General features: G+C 39.7%; 2 protein-coding genes across 2 annotated transcripts; both read right to left on the bottom strand.

The window, feature by feature from the left end:
• Positions 1–149: 149 nt before the first annotated feature.
• Positions 150–1,927, bottom strand: pth2 (parathyroid hormone 2). Its single transcript, XM_062440764.1, has 3 exons — positions 1,824–1,927; positions 1,497–1,676; positions 150–327 (listed from the first exon to the last, which is right to left on the bottom strand). Exons 1-3 carry the CDS (start codon positions 1,925–1,927, stop codon positions 150–152), a joined length of 462 nt encoding a protein of 153 aa, XP_062296748.1.
• A 5,118-nt stretch (positions 1,928–7,045) lies between these two features.
• rin3 (Ras and Rab interactor 3) lies at positions 7,046–24,040 on the bottom strand. Its single transcript, XM_062439991.1, has 14 exons — positions 23,166–24,040; positions 19,220–19,814; positions 17,869–17,980; positions 17,637–17,709; positions 17,152–17,243; positions 14,859–15,894; positions 12,762–12,936; positions 12,467–12,638; positions 11,082–11,203; positions 10,736–10,922; positions 9,529–9,660; positions 9,192–9,358; positions 8,635–8,749; positions 7,046–8,277 (listed from the first exon to the last, which is right to left on the bottom strand). The coding sequence occupies exons 1-14, from the start codon at positions 23,198–23,200 to the stop codon at positions 7,904–7,906; spliced, it is 3,387 nt and encodes a 1,128-aa protein (XP_062295975.1). The 5' UTR covers positions 23,201–24,040; the 3' UTR covers positions 7,046–7,903.
• Positions 24,041–25,332: the final 1,292 nt, after the last annotated feature.

Raw genomic sequence — 25,332 nt, 5'->3', positions numbered from 1 at the left:
CATTATAAATACAGCAGGTGAGAATGATTTTACATGTCCACAGTGTTTTCTTGTGTCATTATATTGAACCGACCCAGAGACTCAGTGTATCCCTTTTAAAAGGCTTTGTGGCAGTGCTGGATGTAGATAATTGTTTAAAGACTAAGTTATCATGAAGATTTGACCACCAGTAGCTTCTGCATGTAGGAGTTGAGCCACTTCTGTCTCTCCATGGAGGTGAGCAGCTTACTCTTCTCTCTGAAAGCGGCGTCGTCAGCCACCACCATGTTCCTCTTCACCATGCCTGCATCCTGAGAGGACCACTCAGCGGGCCACACCCTCTCCATGCTACGGATACACCACAGACAGACCAATGAAATCACTCAGTCTGACAGTGAGCAGGAAACCATCCAGGTACCAGAGGTCAACACTTACATTAAATATACCTGAATTACAAGAACATACAACTCACATTTATTAGTTTATTTTCCACCTGAACTCAATCTGTTGACTGTATGAGCTGATCAGACACTTGAAAGTCATGTAGTCCAATCTTTTCTTGTTTAAAGATGTTCTGCATGTTTTTATAGCTGCTATTAGCATCATAAATGCCCAAATTTCACTTTATCTAAATTACACTCATGTACTTGTGTAAGTGTGTTAGCATGCTAACATTTGCTAATTAGTTTCAAACATGTAGTGCAAGAACAGTATAGGGTTATGTCATTAGTTTTACACGTTTTTAGTTGTTTTTTTAAAAGATTTTTTTCAGGCACAGACACCTTTTATTGACAGTGAATAGGCAGGAAATCATGGGAGAGAAGGGGGGGGGGGAGGGTGTAACATGCAGCAAAGTACGTACGTGGCATGCGCTCTTAACCACTTGACCACCTGCACGCACACATTTTTAGTTATAGTCCAAAACTACTGGACACATTTTAAACTGTTGGTGGCGTTATATTAAAATTCAGGTGATGACCAAAGACTTTAGGTTTCAGCCTCTGGGCACCATGGATGTGTGTACTAAATGTGATGGCAGTTCATTCAGTAGTTACTACAAATACATTTAGTACATGTATCCATTACATTGGTTCGCAAGTCTGAGCAGGTCATGAGGTAAGAAGAGAAAGAATTTAAAAAAAAAAATGTTTACAAACTAAATTCAGTTTATTCTTTCCAGACTTTTGTCAATCTTAGCCTTTTCTTATGAAACACTGAAGAGTTCGTAACGGATCTATTTAAATGAAACAATATGCTGTAGTTGTATATTAAAGCATGCACTTGTATGCAACTTAATAATAATAATTATTATTATTAATATTATTATTATTATTATTGACAGAGAGTTTGGTTTTGCAAATATCTAAAAATAAACATGTAATAACATAAGAAAAACATTATTGTGGCTCCTTTTTTTTTTTTTTTTTTTTACAGCCATTTTCAACTCAATCAAATATTATATTTCATGTGATTAGGACTTCATACTACAGTAGCATTTTCCCTCAAGGTGTAGTTACCTTGCCTCTGCACTCTCTGGGGAAAAGAGCCAAGCCTCTCTCATCAGTCCTGTCTTGCTATTGGCTGCCGCTCCGAGGCTGGGCGCCGACATCATTTGAATGCTCCAATCACGTAGAGAGATCGAGGGAAAGACAACACCCCAGTCGTCTCGCGTACGCTCTTCTGAATCATCAGGACTACTGAAATCAGACATATAGAAAATATTACATATATTCTATATTACCATATTAAATACTGTTATGTAGAAATGTCTAAATAAATAAATAATTGTAAGAAGAGATGAATAAAATGTGTTAGTCTCTCAGTTAAATAATTCATGAATCTACCTGAGAGGTAGTCGAGCCTGAGGGAAGCCAGATGTCACCAAGGTCATACCCAGAATGCAAAGCAATAGGAGGGATGTACGGTGGAAAGCAGGCAGCTCAGACATCCTAAAATGATTTTTTTTAAAGAACAAAAGAAGAGGAAACAGTGAAAACATGTTAGCTGAGTCAAAGCTTTGTAATCTTCAAACCGAGTACGAATATTTACATAAAATGCCGGGGTCCATCTTAATCATTTTCTTGTTGTTTTCTCAATATCATTTTCAACTTTGGTCATCCAGTCACAACCTCATGGTTACAATTAATCAATAATAATAATTTTTAAAAAACTGCAGTTTGCATGCAGTGATGGGAAACACTGAGTATCTGTAGTTAGCATTTTAGATTATGTGTGTACTTGTGCAGCTCATTTTATTTTATTCTATACATAAGTACATTTAACTATAATGAAAATGCTGATAATGTTTTACAATAACAAAAATGCATAAACACTTTATTTTTAATTTGTGTAAATCATTAATATTATTTTGCCATTTTAGTGCATAAGCCAGAAAAATATCATTCAGTTTTTTGCCAACTTTAAATGCAATACATCTGTACAAACTCAAACTGAACTTATTACTAAGTAAAGTATAGTCAAAAAAATCTACACAATCAATATAAACTGCAAATGATTGTAGTCGTGACAACACACTCAGCTCATAGAACTATATAATCAAGGCTCTTATATTAACACTGACTGGAATAATACTTTTCAGTCAGTGCTACAGCAAGCAAAGGTCTCAATCAGAATATAAAAGCAACACTCATTTACACTGAAAAAGACGAGGTCATGACCATAATATTACAGACTCAATGTGACCATGCTGATGGCTGCCACATACACTATCATACTTGGATGTACAAAAATAATTCTTTACACTAGAGCAGATTTTGTTAGGCTCAATTCACAGCAGAATATTTTTTGTCTGATGTTTCTGACTGTTGCAAATACACATGTGATACGAAGTAAATTCAATAGGTTTGCAATATATCATAGAAATGATGCATTTGGAGCAAAAGGAAACAATATATGCCTTACTAACATCCACATAACTTGGCAACTCTAAATCAAGTTAACTAAAATCCCTCTTCTAGCAATAATAACAATCATAATCATAAGTATATAAAAATATATCATATTTAAAATATAAAATATCACATGAAGAGATCTTAACAAAACCTACCAAAATTTGAAAACCATTGTCTGTATTTATTCTAGTTCAACTGCAGCCAAATTCTTGCAATCAATGCTATAATTCAATCATTTTTCGTGACTAAGTTTAAACAAAATTAGCCCCATGCAAAAGTTTTGGTTACAAGATTTTTTGAAAGTTATTAGTAACAGATAGTTGGTTTATATTATTTACCTGCTTGTCAGCCTCTCAGTGTCGAACCTGATGGGTCAAAGGTCAGCCGTCACACAGGCAGAGAAATGCTGCAGAAAGAAAACCACCAAAGGAAGAAACCAACCACAGTGTTAGAAACTGTGACTTTATCACAAAACTTTCCACCCGTGCTTTTTTGTATTTGCGTCTGCCTCTTTGGACGTCTGTGTGCAGGTCTATGGTGGTTAAAAACTATCAGTCTGTCGTCTTACATACTTATATACCCTGGAGTGGAGAGCTTTAACCCACCACCATCCCCCTATCCCACCCACTCATATACACAAGCATGCACACCCTTCTCCAGATCAAACCAACTTTGACTTCAGCGTGCAAGAGGACGGTTCTAGTGGAAGTGCCGTTAGCTTGTTAGTGTCCCGTTTCAAAGACACTTAGTCATGATGCTGTCGTGGAGAGCGCTGTATCTTATTACTGAAAATCATTATAGTGCCTATATATATCTGGGTGTGTATGTGTTCATTCATACACTGTGGCAGATAATCCAACAATGGGCGTTTCTTTCCAAGACAAAGGCATTACTCTCTCTCTCTAAAAAAAAAAGAAGAAAAACGTGGACTTGGAAAAATAATTGAACCTGATATTTACTCTAGAATATTAACACAAAACAAAATTATGTGAAATTGCCTGTAAATTCTACAATATTTAATGATTAGTCTTATCTTCATACCACCAAACATTTTGTCAGTGTAAGCATCACATTTTTACAAATGCAGAACATCTCATTTGTCTCTTTTTGGGTTTTTGTTAAAGAACAATGGAAATCTAGTCATATCTTTCTGCTGTCTAAGCAAGCAGTATGTCTCAAGAATGCCTGTCCAACTATTGCATAGACTGCCATTGAATTTGGTACAGATATCCAAGGTGCTCAGCAGATCAAATGTTTAACTTGTCTTGTGAAATGGCAAAACATCTACTGGATGGATTGACACAAAATTTGGTAGAGATCCATTGGCGATATGTAATCCTCCAGCATGTTCTGAGTCTGCCATGGGGTCTCCTGCCAGTTGGACATGCCCTGAACACCTGGATACTTCTTTGGTGCAGGTGGCACCTGACAATGTCCCCAGTCAAAATTGAGCAGTTATCCTCCCTGCTTAAAATAGCCTGGGCTAACCCCTGCTTTTCTTTAGTCATGTGACAGTTTGCCTGGGCGTCTTTGGGGCCAACCAAAAGTCCATGGTCTCCCCAAATTCTTTCAAACATCTGGGTGTTTGCTTCAGCAACCACTGATGATGCTGCCCTTTTGGCACTCTAGTAATGTCTGCTTCTTCAGAAGACCTGTGGGCCAGTCAAGCTCTGAAGACCTCTTTCTTCAGCTTGACAGCCTTCAGCAGGTTCTCCACAACAGACACCAATAACCCTCTGGCCGCAACTTAGAGAGACCACCTTCACAATTGAGGTGCTGAATATGGTCCACTCAGACTTCAAGTCTCCAAACTTCAGCAGGAGAAATTCCTCTGGAAGTAGGATTTTAAGACTTCACAAACAAGGGCTTCTTCTAGACATCCTGCTATGATCACAGAAGTCCAATAAAAATGTGCCACTCCCGTTTAGATCATGCAGGCTGTTCCTCTCAGTTAACCCCTGCCAGGTTTCTCTGTCACTATCCACGTAAGCAGAACTATGGAGTCATCAGGCTGCATCCTATCCAGTGACTCCAAGAAAGCCAGATACTCTGAACTGCCATTTGGTGCATTTGTAGAGAATCCAGCCACTCTCCGGGAGTTTGGTTCCAAAATTGATGCTGTGCATAGAAGTCTCAGAAGTGGATAAAAGTGGCCCAGCTATATCTAGTTGGTCCTTCCCCACCAGGGAGGTGGTCCCTAGAACCAAGTTATGATGCTCATGGCCAGCACACCTACTTCCCTGCCTCTGCCTTCCACCCATTTGGCAATGCATCCAACCCAAATGTCTATCCCTGCAGGTGGTGGGTCCACAGAGCCTACCTGCAAAATGAATGAGATTCCAATATTTCAAATAATAGGATGATAACATGTTGAAGTAAGATATGTTACCATTTGGTCTTCAGGACCACTCTGCCTAAGTAAAGCCTAACAGAGCCACTAGCATGACTATGTAAACTCTTTGTCTTGTTTTATTATGAAAAGGAATAAAAAAGGTCTTTGAAGAAATATGATAAAGGCTCCTTTACTATCTAAGCCTCTGAGAGCAGGATCTCTAAACAGCCTTGCTTTTGTAACCGCAACTTAAAAGATAAGGACACTGTTTGTAAGAATAAGGCCAATTTAAGAATTGTTATTTCTGTCGAGTTACAACCTGTAACGTTGTGTTAACATCCAAGTTTGGTGCTATTTTGTGGCTATTGTTCTCTCACCATATTTCTAGACCACGTCCCCATTCTTAATCTATCCTACAAGCACAACATCAGCACTATCGGAATCACAGATAAAACTGCAGTGATTCAGAGGTGCTGAACCAGCTAGCAGTCCATGACTTAATTGCACATTAAAAAACTTTGTCGCAGCTCTAGTAGACAACATTTCACTCCAGTTTACTCTCCATTCTCGTGGATAAAACATTCATTCACGTAAGAAATTCTGTCAAACCAGTTTAAAAAAAGGTTCTATGACTAATTTTGGTGGAAAGCCATCACAAGTGTATGAAGTCACCTTGTTAGTACGTCAGTATCGAGAAACCTTCCATCTCTAAATGTCATCTTTACAAGACATGATAAAAAACAAAAATCCACTGACACCTGTCTGTACATATTTTAACCTTGGATCGTGAAACATTTTCAACACATGGGTTACCACTGCAGTTGAAACGAGACAAGAGGTGAAATGGTGGAGACTGTGCAGAATTTATTTTCATACAGAAAGCTTGTCACCATTTAAGGACCTCGTTATAGACCTTCTTGGAAATAATGACCTGCAGACAGGAAGCAGCTGGCCTTAACAATGGCTCTACAACATATTGATTTTACCCAGGATAACAAGCATTAAGCTCAAAGATTCAGTCACCTACTGCTGTGCTCATTGGAAACACAACAACTCCCATCTCTGTCCTCATCTTCCAAGCGCAACTATTGATTTATGTGGTAAACCAGTCAGAAAAGAAACATTTAACCAACAATCAAATTCTGGAGATATTTGAGTAAATTATGATTTTTGGTTGTTTTTGAACTTATTTATAAATTACAAATTAGATACGTTAAAGCTTGTTGACTACCCTGACATCAGCATATGGACCATTAATACAGTTCAATGCTGCCTGATCTCTAGTAGATAGTACAGTAGTGAGCAATCAGGAAAAGGCTGAATTTTGCAGTGCAGAGATAATCTGCTAAGTAAAAGCTTTCCAGTCACTTACCACAGTCTAATGTGAGCTGGACTGTATTACAGTATGTTTCAAAGGAGGTAAGGTACGTAAGGTGTGAACAAAAGCCAACATCCCTCTCACAAAACTAGTGCCAAGCAGGGCACAAAAAACAGTAAATTAAATAACCTCATTCTAACAGATATCTATACACATAGCATGCACTGGGATCTGTGATGTGAGTCCATAAGCTGTAATGGAAATTGGATTGTGGGCTGTCTGAATAGGTGTCCCTTTGGACCATAGGCATATGTTCTGGTTTGTCCTTTAGGTTAAGCTAACAAAGCCACAAATAAAAATAATAAAGGATGTATAAAATCACTTTCCAGGACAATGGCAATGAAACCAATGAATGAGATCTCTAAGATTGCCCATTCCATTATGTTCCACTAAAATATTACACACTGGTAGTTTAAGAAACACAAACAAGAAACAGCATTTGCAAATTGTAAAAGCCACTTTATTTACATTACAGATCAGATAAGATCCAGTATATAGAAAACAAAATGTGAAATTCAACTTTTTAAGGTTTACTTGGGATTTGTTGGAATAAAAAGTAAAACTTTTGGTCCATATAGCTGCTAATATTACTTGTGCTTTAAATACAAAATAGTCACAATGGTCTTTCCCCTCAAAACGTGTTCTTGCAGCTATTCTTCTCAAAGTCATATTGATCAAAATGCTGTGGGATTACAGACATTGCAGTTTTATCAGGTCACTATAATCCTGAACCCAATTAATCAGTTACTTACAGTCTGCCCCTGTTTTTTAACATCAGAGACAGATCATAGAGTATAAACAATATAAACATGATCATACATGTGCATGGTAGAATTATACGTACTTTTACATTCTATGAAAAAACCCCAGGGGTTCCAGACCCCATGTTGAGATACAAAACCAGTTTTTTATGCCTCGTTTTATTTAGTTACTGCTCTCTTTGATAACATGCATAACATCATATCAATCTGAGCCTTAAGCTTGTATAAAATTAATACAAAAGGAGAAGGCCATGGCATGGCATGGCATGAACCTGATCTGACTGATGTGGATTTTTTTTATCCAAAGGCAGAACGGAAAGCTGCAAATGAGATCAGTTCAGTTATATATTTTTTCCACCTTCATTTAAGTCTCAATTCGATTCATATTTCAAGAGACCTGAGAATAAAACAAGTTCCTTCATTTCTTCCCCTTCTCCTTTTGAATCAGTTCTATGCTGATGTAGTCACCACGGTTACGCTGTGACCACAGTGTTGTAGTTACCATAGAGATTCAGCAGCTGCCACTGTGTTGCTGGACCAGTTACAAGCTAATCAGGCTCTTCTCTTCCGCTTCTGGCTCCACGGTATCAGCAGCTGCTGTGACAGCTTGGGAACAGACTTCTGGAGGTGGAGCTGGAGGTGGAACTGGAGGTGGAGCTGGAGGTGCAGTTGGAGGTGGAGCTGGAGGTGCAGCTGGAGGTGGAGCTGGAGGTGGAGCTGGATGTGGAGCTGGAGGCGGAGCTGGAGGTGGGTCAGTGGGGCAGCTGCGGACAGGCGGGTTGTTGGGTCGGTCGATACTGTGATAGACGAAGCAGTAGGCTCCTGGTTGGCAATTGTTCTTAACACTGAGGGCCAGTTCTGTAGGGGCCAGGGGCATGTGAACGTCATCCATATACACACTGAGGATGTAGGAGTCTGGGGGGAGAGAAACAAAGAGGCATGGTGTTACCCTGATAATTATAATAATGTAGCAATCATATAATAACAGTGCATTAATTACTGTAAACAGTAATTATGATACCAAAAATGAACCCTAGCAGAAGTTGTGACTTCTGCTAGGAACACTTTTAAGGAACACATTTTTGTGTGAGAATTTTTGTGCAATACTAAATCACTGGAGTATCCCTTGAAACAGTCATAAAGTTACTTTCAGTGTGAGAGTAAGGCTGTAGAAAACGTGCTCATTTCATTGTAGTTTATACAAAAATACCAAGTCAAAGACTAAAAACCCAGTGCTGACAATAACGTGACAGAAGTCTTGCAGAAGTTGACCTTGTTCAAAGCGTGCAGCACACTGTTCAGCCAGATCCTGGATTGTGGTGGTGGGGAGGACACCCAGAGTTTTGGGGTTTTCTCCGATCTCAGGACAGCACACTGTCAGGAAGTCCTAAGAAAAAAGGACGAACACAAAAATTAAGTTACACCAAGATAACCGAGATAACGTTACTAATTTACATTATATAATTACACACTTGCATACATTTTTGAATTTTTGAAATTATGCACTGAATCTATTATCCATGATTAGCTGAATTACAATTTTTAAAGTTGCATGCATTGAGTTTTTGGACCACTTGGTGGCTGAAAATACAACATTGACATATTATCACTTTCACTATCACACAAGTACACTTTATAATGAATGTGTTAGCAAAAAAATGGCTTTTGACACATCCAGCAGACAAGGAGCCTATAGGAGTCATGTTACTGACCACTTCAATAATTTTGGTTTGTATTGTGTGTGTGTGTGTGTGTGTGTGTGTGTGTGTGTGTGTGTGTGTGTGTGTGTGTGTGTGTGTGTGTGTGTGTGTGCGTGTGTGTGTGTGTACCCGGATAGATCCTTGGTTCGTGCGCTCCTGGTTGAGCGTGCGTCGTCTCTCCCAGCGGTGGATGGAGTCCTGAACTTCTCTGCTGAGCTGCCGTGTTGCTGACCTCTGCTGGTCAAAAGTCTTAATGTGCTCTAGGGCCCCGTAAGTGGTCGTCAGATAATAGGACCCTAAACACACACACACACACACACACACACACACACACACACACACACACGCACACATTAATGAACAGGGAAAAAAATGTTTCCTACAGTTGAGGAATTTTCTGCGGTTGAACTGCATGCCTGTGTGTGTGTGTGTGTGTGCGTGTGTTTGTGTGTTTGTGTGTGTTTACCTTCTCCCAGTGTCAGCGCTGGGTCCATCAGCTCCATCATATATTCCACATCCAGCTGCAAATTGCACAGATTGGATCTAGCCAGGACGTACATCATTACAGGCAGGAAGTCATCAGCACCGTGGGTCCGCCCTAAACACACACACACACACACACACACACACACACACACACACACACACACACACACACACACACACACACACACACACACACACACACACACACACACACACACATTTTGAGGGAAACTCCAGAGAAGAGTTTATATAATAAATTCTGTCCTGTAATCTGGTTAAATTTGTGCCTGTCTGCCTCTGTTTGTAGACTGAGGTTTGAAGCAGCAGAAATGTTAATTAGCTTCTTTCAGAATTTCAGGGGTAGAAAATCCTCAGTAATAGGAAAAGAAAACTCTTTTGTGGTTGGAAGGTTGTTCTTTAATCTCTAAACCATAATAAAGTCTTCATGCAATCTGAAGTTTTCTAATTAGTGTTAATAAATTAATATTAATATGTTATGTAACCATAGGATTACTGCACATTGATTTTTCCTTCATTTCACAAGATTCACTTGAATCAGTAGTTTTAATACTGCATGATGAGGTGACCTGACTGAGGTCTAGTTTAATGGGACCAAAGTAAGGTCCCTAAAATCAGTGCTGGGCAAAAATACGATTTTTTTTGCGCAGTGGCCACAGTTGGAACTGCAGGTCACATGACACCCACTGCATAAAAATGACCAAAAAACAGCTGTAAAACCAGGAATACATTTCACTGAGTGTTAAAAACATGCAGTTAGGCCCAATTACATTAAAGCAGAGAAAGAGAGCAATTTTCATAAATTGAATGCCATCTTGGAACATTGTATCCAGTTAATACATCAATGGACAAAAACATGTCTCTTAGTGAGGTACAGCGTTGTTAATACTTGTTTTACTTTTGTGACAAAACCATAACTGTAATGTTAATCTGTGACATGCTATAATATAGTGTAACAGTACACTATTTAAAGGTTGCTAACATTAGCCACAATAAGGAAGTGGTCATACTAAAGCAAGAAGGACTGTAGCAGGAAAACCCCTGAGTGCACTGAATTGGTCAAGGGTGTATTTTATTGCTTATGAATTCAGATTTTTATATGTAATAGCAAGTTTACAAAAGTTATACACTCACACATTATAGGTTAACAGAATATTATGTGTTCTGACCTGGACAGCTAACAGACATGCAGTCATAGATGATCTTGCAGGACTTCAGCAGCAGCTCGATCTTTCTCTGAGGCGAATACTCCAGATGGAGATTATTCAGTTTGATGCTGATCTTCTCCATAGCAGGGGCCTCAGGGACAGCAGTGGTTATCCCTAACGCTGTGGTGGTGCTGCCTAGAACAGCAGACTGACACACATAACAGACAATACACACACCATTAGCATCATCATCTACTACTATTAATATAAGTCTGTAACAGCTGCTGTACACTTCTAATGATATAATAATGCTGTTTTTACTTTTAATTTCTATCATCACTGTTACAGTAAAAATGTCCTGTCGTACCTGGTTATGGGCCAGTTGTTTCATGGTGTCGTTGTTGGCGTGAAGTTTCTCCAGACTCTGGTAAATGGGCTCCCTCAGTGGCTTCAGTACACTCTTACATAGAGCTGCTTCTACTATGTTCTCTGCGTGGACATACACATGCATAAAGCACAACATGATTTTTTTTAGCACCAGAACAAGCTGTTAAATGATATGGCTAACATGTTAGCAAATGATTTACTATTTATTACACATCCAGCAGACACAGAGCAACATTAGCATTCATCTAGAGTCGTGTTTCTAGTGTATAGTATAGTATAGTATAGTTTATTATAGTATAGTATAGTATAGTTTATTATAGTATAGTATAGTATATTATAGTATAGTATAGTATAGTATAGTATAGTTTATTATAGTATAGTATAGTATAGTATAGTATAGTATAGTATAGTTTATTATAGTATAGTATAGTGTATTATAATATAGTATAGTTTATTATAGTATAGTATAGTATAGTGTATTATAATATAGTATAGTTTATTATAGTATAGTATAGTATAGTATAGTGTATTATAATATAGTATAGTGTATTATAATATAGTATAGTTTATTATAGTATAGTATATTATAGTATAGTATAGTATAGTGTATTATAATATAGTATAGTTTATTATAGTATAGTATATTATAGTATAGTATAGTGTATTATAATATAGTATAGTTTATTATAGTATAGTTTATTATAGTATAGTATAGTATAGTGTATTATAATATAGTATAGTTTATTATAGTATAGTTTATTATAGTATAGTATAGTATAGTGTATTATAATATAGTATAGTTTATTATAGTATAGTATAGTGTATTATAATATAGTATAGCTTATTATAGTATAGTATAGCATAGTGTATTATAATATAGTATAGTTTATTATAGTATAGTATAGTATATTATAATATAGTATAGTATAATAAATGTACTATAAAAGCTCAGTTGAACTAAGGAGGACTGTAGAGCTTTGGCATAATCTTCTGTGAATTCATTATTATGACATTTTTCACATTACAAATAGTCGTTTTATCATTTTATCCATTGCTTACACACATATTTATAAGTGCAGCTTTAAATGCAGCAATTTTGTAGCGATTTTCATGATGTAAAAAGTAAAGTAAAGTTCCATGCATTCATGATTTCCCCCAAAATGTGTGTTAGCCATTGCATTACACCAAAAAGCCTCATCACAACACAGGCTAACTACCCACCTTTTAAATAAAAGCAAACAAACAAACCAAAACTCAGCTACTGAATAAAAAAAGTACAATTTACAAAGAAAAATACAGTTGATAATCCCGACAGCAAGAACTCAGCTGAAAACTGTGCAGTTACAGAGATAGCTGTAAAGTTACCTAGTTTGTCTTGTGCATACTGATGTTGTGGCTCCAGCAGGGCTTGCAGCTCAGTACTCTGCAGCAGGTAACTCTTCAATTGAGTCATCATCTGTCTTATCTCCTGTAATAACTCAGTGGAGGTGGAGTGGTTCGACATGGTCTCCAGGGTGAATGCACGGTGCTCTTTCACCTAAAACACCAAACATGAAAACTAAACTTGATTCTATTGAGGTTTTTATGAACTTTTATCAGCTGTATGATCTTCATCCAATCAAAACCAAGACAGTTGAGGATATTTCTCATTTGTACTCACCAGGTTACCAAAATAGGTCAGAGGGTCCCTAGCCATCTCCACGATGCGCTGCGTGAGACGGCGGTCGTGGCTGATGAGGCCGGTGAGGACGGTGGACAGGCGGTAGCGGGCTCGGTCCAACATAATTGTAGTGGGGGTTCGCTTTACCTTGGGGCTGCGGCTCCCTGCAGGGCGACTGGAAAGTAATGTACAGCAAGTCCTTATTTTTTTTACATTGACAACTAACCGTCTATGCAATTTATGTCACACGTGACGCTTCAAGAAACAAAGATAGAAACTTTCTGTAGAGTAAAACTCGTGACTTTGAATTTCCTTTGACTAACATAGTGGCGCCAATTGATTATGAGGTCTAGTCATGGTATCATATAGAGAGACATTCTGAATAGCTGGTAACCTTTTGATGGTTTGAACTCTGTATAGAGTTCCTCTCTGTAGTTGTGTTGTCAATAGCAACGGGCAACCTTGTACTTTCTGATAGGCAGCTACAACCCTCATGTTACTGACAATGTATTGTGGTCTCTGGTCTGAAAATGCAGTTTCCCTTCTGCTCTAGCAGGAATTGAAATCTTTTGATTGATCTTTACAAGTGAGTTTGCTTCCAAAAAGTTTAACAGTAGAACTTTGTAGAACTGTTAAAAGAGATGTTGTACTATTAAACTCTATACGGAATATTTTTGGTTTTACTAACATAATTGACTCTGTCACAAAAACTCTCCCATACAGCGTTTTTTTCTGGTAATATTTTTTGGCTGTAACTCAATATGTTTGTTAACCTCTTCTACTAGAACCTCTTATTCAATGGGATCACATTTCAGTTTTTGCTTATGGGCTTCCTGCTCGTCCAAACTCTCCTCATTTAAATACTGCTGTCTCCACCCTGTCGTAATTAGCAAAACGCACGCTAACTAAAGATGCAATCTGTTGCACTGCACGCGCAATTTAGTACATTTTATTTGGGATCTTAGAAAATCAGACCTTTAAACTGTTATCTTTACACAAGGTCAGGAGATAACTCCCAGCCCTTCATGTCCTCGCAATAATGAACTTTATGAACATGAACATCCTTTTAATTATGACTATTTAAAATCATGACTTTTATGCAGGCCTATTCATTTTAGATTGCCGTTTACTAATTAAAATTTGTTTCTTGTCTTTTTTAAAGATTTATTTTTGGAAACACAGAGACAGGAAACAGAGAGAGAGAGAGAGGGCAATGAATGTCCCTGGTAGATTCGAACCAGGTACGCTGTCCTTATGTGGCACACACTTTAACCAATCAACTACCTAAGCGTTCCCTTCTTGTCTTTTTAAGGTATACAATATTTAGTTTTCTTATGTATGAAAGTGCATAATGAAAATGACAATGAAGGAATTCTTGATCTTGAGTTGGACTAAAAGCTGATATAATGCAATACATTGTGACTGTGTAATTGATAGATTTTAAAAGAATTGGTGTATCTTCCATTTACCAAAAATACTATAACCATTTTAATACATGATTGTTATGTGTGTGTTAAAAGGTGTGAGACTTTGATGGAAAGCCTCATGCAGACAGTGTGTCTTGTGTGTTTCCTTTTAAAGACCTTTATAGTATCATTCTGAGGCTGATTTACTGTGAGATCATAATCTTGCTTACTCATCAGAGGTAAAACCCTTTTTTGATTTTCTCCGGCCAAACTTTTCATTATTTCAATGTATTACTTCTCAGAAACAGTGTAGCGGTAAGTGTTAGACTGGCTTGAGATAATATCGGTGTGTCTTCCTCTGTCACTGTGTGTCATCCTCTGCTATATTTGGTGTACCACAAATGTCTATTTTGGAACCCCCTCTCTTCCTCTTAATGTGCTTACATGCATAAACAGTCAAAAACCAGGCCGGTTAGATTCAGTGTTCTACATTTAGTTTACAGGAATGAATGTGGTCTAATCATCTAAATCTGACTGATATTAAAAAGATATATATTATTTTATGTGTCAGCTATCTTTTCTCCACTAAACGGAGTGCAAATCTACAGCTAAGAACTTCTAAACACGTTTTTATCTCACATTCGCAGATGACATCACTGTTTACGTGATTAGAAACCTGGTTCACACCCACCTGTGGTTTTGCTCCTGCTCCTGGTTCAGATCTCCCTCTTCCTCCGTGCTGCTGGTCGAGCAGGAATCCGGGTCTGTTCCAAGCGCTGCGCCCCCCTGCGGAGAGTACAGTGACACATCCGGCCGCCGTGCAGGGGAGGGAGGGACAGCTTTCACACTAGCGCTCTGACCAATTAAACTAGCCTGGTTGGGGAACACGGGTGCACCTGGAGCACATGGTTTCCTCCTCGGTGGAGGGACCGGACGGGACGGCTTCTTCTGGGAGCTTGATTTTTCTTTGTCTTCCTCTTTCACCTCTTTTTCCTCTTTCTCATCCTCCTTATTTGTCTTTTCTCCTTCTTTTTTCACCTCCTCCTCTTGAGTTTTACTACTGTTCTCTAGTTCAGCATCCTCTGGTTTAATTGCTGCTTTCTCCTCCCCCTTCTCTCCTACCCCCTCTTTCTCAGTTTTCTTCGCAGGATTTTGTCCCTTCTCTCTCTCCGTCCCCTCTCCTCCCTCTCGGTCAGTGCTTTTCCTGGAGGAGGTGCGATGAAGAGGAGCAGGAGGCACACGGGGAGCGGCTCGGCCCTGCAAGGGGATGGGAGGCCTCGACGGAGGAGGTGATGTTGACACCGACTTCCTCTCTTCTCTTTCTCCACCTCCTCCCCTTCCTTCCTCTTTGCTGTCAGCTGAGGATGAATTGTGAACAGGGGGGGGTGAAGTGAAGAGCAGGCCCATCCCTGCGCCTGAGCTCAGGCTCGGGGGTCGTGGTGGGGGTCGCTTGTATTTCATTTCCTGGTTGGATGTGGGCTTAGTCTGACCTTTGACCTCTGGGGTGACCTGCTGTGGGGTTTCTCCGTTCTGCAGGGAGGAGCTGATATTTTGAGGGACGGTTTCCAGTTTGGAGGTGGAGGAGTTTTTCAAGTCTTTGTTGGGGGTGGGAGTGGGGGTTTCCTCCACAGTCACTGGATTAACATACAGGTACAGACTGCTGTGGGTCTGATCCAAAACTGGGTCCTGGCTCTTTGACTGCTGGTGCAAATCGGACGTCCAGAAATCTGCAACATATGCAGTCAGTGAAGGGAAATGTTGCTATGAACTCAACTTGTTTATTTTTCATATATTTTTCATTACTTCCTGTAATAGTCTGACGTCATAAGATAAGATATTAGTCACTACAGTGGGGAAATTTACACTATTGTAGCAGCAAGAGGATAATAAAAAATAAAAAGAGCATCAATAGAAAGAATAAAGAACAATACGTTATAAGTACACAAGCAATAAAAACAATAGTAGCAAAGAATATAGAAAAATAGTAACAGTACAGAATAATATTGGTGTTGAATGATAATATACCAGAGTTTGATATTGTTATTGCACAGGCTGTAAAGTGAAAAAAATAAAAGAAATACATATATTATGTAGTTAAAGAATGTTGTCAGACAATGTCAAGATAAGGCTCTTCAAGGCATTTAGTACTCCTTTATATAAAGCTCCCTTATGGATGAAATTTAAAAAGGTGAGCATGCAGAAGCTACAGGTTGCTTAATAATGATTGTATAAGGATTTTACTCAAGAAGCCAGGGTGCTGTAGTGCAAGTGACCTGTTCTGTAGAGCATGGGTCAACACTTCCAAGGCATTCCAATGTACTAATGTTTTTGTTCTGAAAGTTTCTCAGAACAACATTGTTAGGCTGTTGTCAGATCCAAAGTATAGTTCCGTATGTTACCAGTCACTTATATGGAAACACTGGTATGAATGTCTTTTATAACTAGTGCAATGCTTTTATTTTTCTTATATGTCTTTTTTTATATATTGCGTCTGTATCATCAGTGTGTTCTTATTAATTATTGAGCTTTAAAGGTGCAGTTCACCAAGGAGATCTGCACCCGTCTTCTCATCTAACTATTGACAAGAGAGCAAATAAGCATTACCACTATTGTATATATTAAAATGAAAGGTTAAGTATTAAGTGGGGGGGAGTATGATTCAGATGAATATCAGATGACAAACAGCCTCTAAATCAGACATTTTCCGATGACAACTTTTCTAAAACTGACAATCTGTCAAGCTCGCCCACATCACACAGTTATTGCAGAGGTGTGTGGAGATGAGATGAGAAAGATTTATACTATACAACTGTCACTATTTGCACAACCCCAGGAATACCTTGGGAAGGAAGACTGTCCAAAAGTGTCACTGATGTGTCCATTTTCTATGTTTTCTGTATAGTCTGTTTTTCATACTGTTTCCCCGTCCTTTCCCACAGAAATGTCCCAACATCACCACACTAATGGAATGCAGATTTATCTACCTGTGCCCATAGCAGAGACGACGTCCAACTCCTCTCTCTTAGTTGCCGTGGTAATGGCCAGGGGTAACCTCAGTGGGACAGCCAGGATGTCCCTGATTGGTGGATTTGACAATAAAAAGCCGGCATTAATAGCAAACACATGTGAGTAAGTGAGTTAAATATTACGACATAATACGCTCTGTGTTTGTGGTCAGTCTATTTGTGTGTTAATGTACGTGTGTGCACAAATGATATGAGTTTTACGGTGTAAATTCATACAAGGATGGACAGCGCTTATTATAGTGGTTATGTGGTCTGAAAAATAAGCGTGTGTGTGTACAGTGTGTATGCTTGCCTATTTGTGCTGCACTGAATATGCATGATTTTGTTTTATTAGTGTATAGATCTACAGTCTACTGTGCTACTGTCAACCAGTGTGTGTCTGTGCATACTCTATGTGGACATTTATGTGCATACACATATAGGTACGTGTATATATGTGTTACCTGCTGGCACAGTAGAAGGAGATCATTTTGAAGATGTCATCAAAAACCAGAGAGGAACCCTCTAAGTGAAGAACTGAGACAGGAAACAGTTTTAAAATCAATCACTTACTAATATGCCATAGCGTCCGTGTGGACCTGGGCATATATTGCATTTTGTATTTCTGCTATGTGAAGGTAAAATAGCAACAGGAGCAGCATTACAGTCATGCATGGTGGTCAGTGTAGTACATACATGTCTTGTGTTGTTTGACCAGCAGGTCTTGTACAACAGGCATCCCCAGTTCTTCAGGCAGCCGTACTGTTAGCATCATGCCCTTCTCCTCTGTGCTGAGAACCAGGAACGCCTGCAGATGTCAATACGGGAGGTTACAACTCTGAGGTCAGTATGGAGAACGTGTACGGTAAAATGCTGAATGAGATTTTAGAAATAAAGTTTGTCTTCTATCAGAATATCTGGACTTTATTTTACAGGTTTCATAGTATCCATAGTATGGACAGTTTAAACACATCTAAATTGATGTAGCTGAAATAGAGATATTAACTTTTTTATTCCATACATTCTTTTTCCCTGTCCACAGCTGGCCATTGTTGACAGTTTGGCTAGAGATTAGAGCAGTTAATGTAGCTTGGAAGATTTTCCAAATGTGTAGTCTTCAGCTTCAACAGACAATTTATTAGACTTTATACAGGCCCCTCTGGAGCCACAAAAGACTCACATATGCAGTTGTTCCCAACACATAAAGAGACTTACAAAGTGGTCAGAGCTTCCCTGTAAGTACAGAGCTGAAGCCAAGATGTGATTAGCTTAGTTTATATACTATAGCATGACATCTGGAGGAACTGCTTGTTTGGTTCTGTCCAAAAATGTTAAAGTCCACCTACCAATACTTTTAAAACTCACTATTTATCACATATTTCATTTGTTTGTACACAAACGGAAATGTGAAAATGTGTTTCAAAGTAGTTACATGGTATAACTATCTCTTGCTCCCCCAGTCAATCTGTATGGAAACTTGTGCTGTGTAAGTGTGAAAAGGCCTGTTTGGTGTGATTGCAGCTGTGTGATTCTTTTCTGTGTAATGATGTGGATGGAAGTGTGCTGTTACACTGGACATTAAAGTGAATTGAAATTGAGTTGATGAAAAACAGTTTGGTATCCATCAGCTCAGTACTTCTGTGTAGTCTCTGCTGGTTGCCTGGCAACCTCACTGTGATGAGCCTTAACAGGAATTTAACATGAAAAGCTATGTGTGCATGTCCTGTGGCTAAAACCATAAACTACGGCTATAGCTGACATGTGACTCCTTGAAAATGTGACTACATGTTGGGATGCTGACAGTAAAAACAACATGAAATACTCTTATTCAGTAACACACCTAGCAAAGCTATCTCTACTGTAAACCTGCTTGTATCTTCCCCCTGTCACTCATATGGCAAAGTCAATTTAATTACAATTTAAATGCAATTAGTTTTACTGATATCACTGGGAGAATACCAAGACTGAACTATAAATCAAAACCTACTTACAGCAAGTAAAATAAAGCAAAAATAAAGTGTAATTCAAAAATGTATGTTCTTCTCACCCCAGCCTTCTCTTTTTCCAGTATACTTGAGGTCTGGTCTTGGCTGAGTCCTTTGAGCTGCCATATGGGGGCGCTCACCACCAGCCGATCTATAGGGCTCAATGGAGATTGTGTTGGAGAAGATGGGGGGATCAAAGGGGAGGGAGGAGGAGGAGGTGAGGAGCAGGTTGGGGATGCGACTGTCGGGGATAAAGGTGAAGGAAGAGGAGGAGGAGAAAAAACAGGAGTAACCTCGGAGGAGACGGTTGGCTGGAGAGAGAGCAAGGGAGCAGGAGAGATGGGAGTAGGGGAAAGAGGGGGTGGAAGAGTTGGAGGAGGGTTGAAGAGAGCATGGGAAGGAGGAGGGTTGGAAGAGAGAGGTTTGGTAATGGGAGGGAGAGGAGGAGGGAGGGACGGAGGAGTGGATGGAGGTAGAGGAGGTCGAGAAGGGAGGTGAGAGGACTTCAATGTAGGAGGTGGTGGTTTGGGTCTACGTGGTCGGACGGGAGGGTTGGAGGAGGGCAGGGAAGGGGGTGAGAGGGGAGAAGATGGAGGGACGGATTCAGGAGAGGGGGTAGATGAAGTGTTGAGGGCTCCTGTCAGAGGGGTTGTGTTGCTGTAAAGACAAAAGAAAAGGTTAAGAGTCAGCGATGGAAATAACACAGAGAATTTGTTTATATCTGGTTTTAACTTCGACTTAAGCCTCAAGGAAGAAGCATCTGCTCACCAGGACCTGACTCATGTTCTGTGAATTGAGAGACACTGACTGGAATTCAAGTTTACTCTGTGTAACGCCTGTGTTTTGTAACACATGATGTGTATAATGACTGCGAATCATTGTTTCACATCAGTTCGCAGTAACCAGTTAGCTTTAGGTAGTCTGCGAGGTTGTTCCACAAAAAACAGATGTTCTTTTATGGTCCAAACAGAAAGACAGTCTGTTCTTGATGTGCACAATCTTTGATAGAAACTGGGTTAAAGTTGGTGTTAATCTATGTTTTTGCAATGTCTCTTCTGGGGAAATTCTAGGAAAAGACAAACAATGACTTAGTCCATCTCTAAGTACGTCACAACTTCTCTACCTTGTCTGTGGTACTCATTCCAACCCCACACTTTCCTACAGAAGAATGAACATTTTAAAGCTGCATTGATTGGGTTTTTGGTTGTTTGGGTGTTTTTTTGGCCACTTTTGGGCAGCAGACTGAGCTGTAAACACGACTAGGACATATATTACCGTATAAGGTTGTTGTGGCGAACATGTAAATGGTAAATGGACTGTACTTATATAGCGCCTTTCTAGTCTTTTCGACCACTCAAAGCGCTTTACACTACAACTCATTCACCCAATTCACACACATTCATACACTGATGGCAGGAGCTACCACGCAGGGTGCCAACCTGCACATCAGGAGAAAGCTAACCATTTACACACATTCATACACCGTTGGCACAGCAACGGGAGCAATTTGAGGTTAAGTGTCTTGCCCAAGGACACATTGACATGTGGACTGGAGGAGCCGGGAATCGAACCCCCAATCTTCCAATTGAAGGACGACCACTCTACCTCCTGAGCCACAGTCACATGTGGCCCAGTCGCCAGAAACAGACGGCAGTACGTTGAATCTCTGCGTATCAATACCATATCATATCAACATGTAAAGTGATGTAGCTAAGATGATATCTATTATGAGATGATTCTCTTGTTAGTAGTCGGAGTGGTGGGGTGGTTGATTAGAAACCAAGCCAAGCATCAAAGCAGCAGAGAGCACTGTTTGAGACCACCTCGAGACCACTGCCCGCTTCCTGTTTCAACTTTCAATGCCAGGTGTGTTTAGCGAAATGTAGGGACATTGGTCAGCTGTTTTCTGTCAACAAAACCAGGTTTGTTTGCTTTTTCTTTTTTTTTTTTTATCTTAACCCAAAGGATAATCTTTTCCTAATCCTAACCAAGCGGTTTTTGTGCCTAAACCTGACATGACTTTAACTACAGCGTTGGTAACATAAAACATATTAAACCACAATCAATCAAACATAGACATTCGACATATGGTTTGCAGAAACGTACAATGCCAACGTTTCATTCATGGAGATTAGGTTGGAACATAGCAACAGTTGCCTCTTCCTTTTAGCTCTGTTTTGGTCTCCACTAGGCTTCTTAGACAAAGATCTATGACACAGGAATAATATATGTCAATGCTTTGGATACACAAACAATACTTGTTTGTTGTATCAACTGGTTTTGAATATTTTACAAGATTTAACACCAAGAAAAATACAGGAGTCCAGCCTTATGACTTGACTCCTTGACTTTAGATAGAGGCTACATTGTCATATAGTTGGTTCCCCTAACCCTAACCAGCTAAACAGTGTTGAGATGGCAGAGAACACCCCTGTTGTGGTTTGGTGGTTTTACTTCAAATAGCTCAGAGACATGATGACATAGGTCTGTATTTGTTTGATCTGTGGCACTTTACTGAAGATGCCAACAGCACATAGAGCACTGTCGGTATCAAGTTGAAACCTGTATCAGTTGAAATGCTGTGTTTTTTTAAGTAGGTTCAAAGTACAGAAACATTTGCAGAACTTGAATCTTTACTTTCTTTTTGGAATGGACCATATGAGAAGTATCTTCACACTAATTTCCATAGACCAGATGTGGAATCCAGTCATGCAGATAGTTTTGGTTGTTTTTTTCCGTGTTTTGATATCTTTCTCAGAGATTTCTGAATGTGAGTTTAGTGGTTTGAACCGCTCTTGTGTCTCTTAGTGTCTTTCCAGAAACAGTTCCACTAATCCATTGATGCTCTAAAAAGATAAATTGGCATCATATTTGTCCTTTTTTTTAAAAATGCACCTACACCAGTTGTAACTTAAATCACTCAATCACTGCAGTTCAAAAGTTTACACACTTAGAACCCAGTTTGGAGTGAGGTCACTCACATTTGAAAGGAAATCAAGGAAATCACATGACTGCAGAACACACCCCAAGAGTCCTGTTTATGTCTAACATGTCACGCTGGCTCGCAGGAAAAGGAGTTGAATAACTGTTTAGTCAGCTAGATTTTGAAATTGAAGAAAAATGCAGTTGTCAGGAAAACAGTCTGCACAGAAATGCTGGAAAGTACTCCGTCTGACTGTTATTATAATAGACATTTGGAAAAAATCATGCACTTATATTTACTTCATGGTATAATAGCTCAGCAAGGAAAACGTGTTATGTTTACGTAGTTCCAAAAATGTGGTTTAATTGTGTGGTGTGAACATTCTTAGCAGCCTCACAGACAGCACACCAACTGTTTGCATGACCCAGCAAGACCTTTACGATGATCAAAGCCTAACACGAGTAGAAGAAAGAGCAACATATTCATGGGACTGGCTTAAAATGAATCTTTATTCACTCTTTCATTTGTCTTTAAGGGAGAGAATGTAAGTCTCAACCACACAGAACAATAAAACCCAAACAAAGTGAATTTAGATACTTCTGTTGGTCAAAAGTAAAACATTAAGGAAGTTATGCTGTTATAACTGAAATAGTCATCTGACGTGTACAATCAAAAGTTATAGTACATGCTTTCTAATACCTTATAAATGTCTGATCAGCTTTTTCAAGTGTTCATTGGCAACATGAGCAGTTGTGCTCACTTTATTCGATACAAGTTGGATCAAACATACTTTTTAAACTGATTATCACTCTCCTGCTGCAGTTCATGTGTTAGAATTCTGATTTGGTGAGACGACATCAACATCTGATAGCTCAAAAACTCTTGAGTAGCCATTGACCTATATATTACTCAGTGAGTCACCACATCTGTTTTTCCTGCGTTGGCTCTCTGACTTTCGACCCCCTGCCTCCCCCTCTCTCCCCTGCATGACAGTTACAACACCCCGCAGCCTCGACTGAATACAGTTCCTGCACTGTATTCTCACCCGGCTCCACGGTCCCCCCCCCCCCTTCCCCAAAACTCACCCTGAGTCCTGGGAAACAACGCTGGCTTCCATCATATTTCCACAGATTGAGTGTGCGACTGCTCTCTGTCACTCCGTCTCTCTCTCAGCTCCATCGAGAAAAAAAAACAACCCCACCTCCTCTCTGCTCTCTTTCTCTCTCTCTCTCCCCCCCCACCTCCCTCTTTTCTTTCCTCCTGCTGATCGGAGCAGGACTGAATAAGGAAAAACTAAAGGCAAAGAGGAAAATCTCTTTCTGTGTGTCACAGCCCTACCCTCTGCGTCTGCCTTAACTTCCTGAGCTGATCGTCAGGCAGGAAGAGGCCGAACACTGTGGTCAGACTTCCCCTGCTCTCTCTCTCTCTCTTTCTCTCTCTCTGTCTTTTTTCTTTTTCTTTTTTTGGTCTGTAAAATACTATCATACAAAATCTCTCATGAAATCTTGCTTTCTTCTTCAGCTGCTGATGTTCCTGTCTATACTTGCACTTGTGAGCAGTAAAGCTCGCAAAGTTTTCAAATTACTTAATCAAATCCTCTAAATTTGCTCATTTTTTGCATATTAAAGCTGGTTTTTAATCTCATAGAAATACGACCCCTGCTCACATCCCGTATGTGTGGCCTAAATATTCAGCAGATGCTCCTATAGCCTCCTCCTCCTCTCCCTCCTTGTCCCCTCCTCTCTTTCTCCTTTAAAGATTTCCAGATGCTCCCCCACTCACACTGTGGAATGTACAACTTCATGTTTCTCGCAAGCTTTTTCTTCCCCCCCTCCTCCCCTCTTTTTTCTCTCCTCTCTTCTCTTCCTGCGTCCTTCCACCTCCCCCTTCTGCTTTCATGTTAAATCTCACTGTTTTTTTGGATCTAGTCTTTGCCACCGCCTCTCCTTCGCTTATCTCATCTCTCCAGTGACCCTCTGTTTTCAGATGCTGTTCCACCCTGAGGAACAAGAAGTTCAATCAGACTGAATGTTTGCAGGTTTATGGGGCATGAAAATGGTTAAAACTAAAGATAACATGAGAATGTTGTTGCAAACACAGTTAAACTCTAACACAGTTAACACAAGCTTGGTCTAAAGGTCAGTAGTCTTTTTGGTTAGTTTATCCACGTATTTCATCATTCACAAGCAAAATAAAATCCCCCCCATTCTGCTCTAAAATCTCACTATCAGAGCTCTCTGGCCTCATTTACTGTTAGACGTACAGACAGTGGAGCGTGGACATGCAAATGTGGTCAAATGAAACACATACACACACATGCATTCACAACACAGTCAGGCGTGATGAATGTGCACCTGCTTCCTGTGCAAACACTGGTTGATCATACATGTTTTCACTCTGCCGACTCACCCTGTCACCCTGCTCGGCCGAACGTGACGATTAGGTATGAAGTTCATTCATGTCGTTTCACCTGCTATGAGCCGCCACCGGAGGGAGCTGTGATACAGAGCATTGCACAGCTTAGTAACAGTAAAGGTAGATAAAGTGGGTGCCTTGTATAGAAGAGAGAACACCATTACACACCATAGAACATGGTGAGTGCCTTTTTCTAGACACCATGCCATCACTAGCCGTGGCTTTAGGAGGGATGGAGAGTCAGAGTTTGGATCAAATGATGTGATAGAAGGCGTGTGTTGAACAAATGTAGCATGGGAATTCCCTATGGTAACAACTGTAGGCAGAAATGCCCACCTATGCTGCATCATAACACATGTGTGGGTTCTAATGTTGCAGCTATGATCTCATTCATCACCCAACCAAAGCTTAACTTTCATGATAAAAGCTGCGTTTGTTACATTTTGGACACTTGGTGGCAGTGGAACATGCAGTTGCTAATTTACACATCCAGCAGACAAGAAACTTTAGTTTTTGTTCGTTTCTGGCTGCCTGACAAATTCAAGTCCAATATTTACTCTCCTTTTAGTTCTGCTTTTAGTCTCCACCAACTCCTGAGAAAAAATGTGTCTTTTAGCTGCTTGGTCGCAGATACAGGACTCTGAGATGGAGACGGGCACGCTTCAGCAAGAGCCTGGTCCCGTCTGCCATCTCAGCACTCAATAACCTCCCCCAATAACCTCATATAGACCCAGCCCTCCTGAGTGTGCTATATATATGTGTCGGTTGTTCAATGTCTGGTGGTGTTTGTGTAGTATGTGTGTACTTACATGTTGCTCAATGTTTAGTGGTGTCGTA

This window comes from Scomber scombrus, chromosome 19 (assembly GCF_963691925.1).
Source record: "Scomber scombrus chromosome 19, fScoSco1.1, whole genome shotgun sequence".
Lineage (NCBI taxonomy): Eukaryota > Metazoa > Chordata > Actinopteri > Scombriformes > Scombridae > Scomber > Scomber scombrus.
This window is presented reverse-complemented; position numbering and strand designations above follow the sequence as displayed.

Coding starts and splice junctions, on each gene's coding strand:
- pth2 (XM_062440764.1), bottom strand. CDS start 1,927: ATGTCTGAGCTGCCTGCTTTCCACCGTACATCCCTCCTATTGCTTTGC. Junction 1,677..1,823: donor CAGGCTCGACTACCTCTCAG/GTAGATTCATGA, acceptor GTCTGATTTCAG/TAGTCCTGATGATTCAGAAG. Junction 328..1,496: donor CCAGAGAGTGCAGAGGCAAG/GTAACTACACCT, acceptor GTGTATCCGTAG/CATGGAGAGGGTGTGGCCCG.
- rin3 (XM_062439991.1), bottom strand. CDS start 23,200: ATGATGGAAGCCAGCGTTGTTTCCCAGGACTCAGG. Junction 17,981..19,219: donor TGGAAAAAGAGAAGGCTGGG/GTGAGAAGAACA, acceptor TGACATCTGCAG/GCGTTCCTGGTTCTCAGCAC. Junction 10,923..11,081: donor AACAACTGGCCCATAACCAG/GTACGACAGGAC, acceptor TATGTGTGTCAG/TCTGCTGTTCTAGGCAGCAC.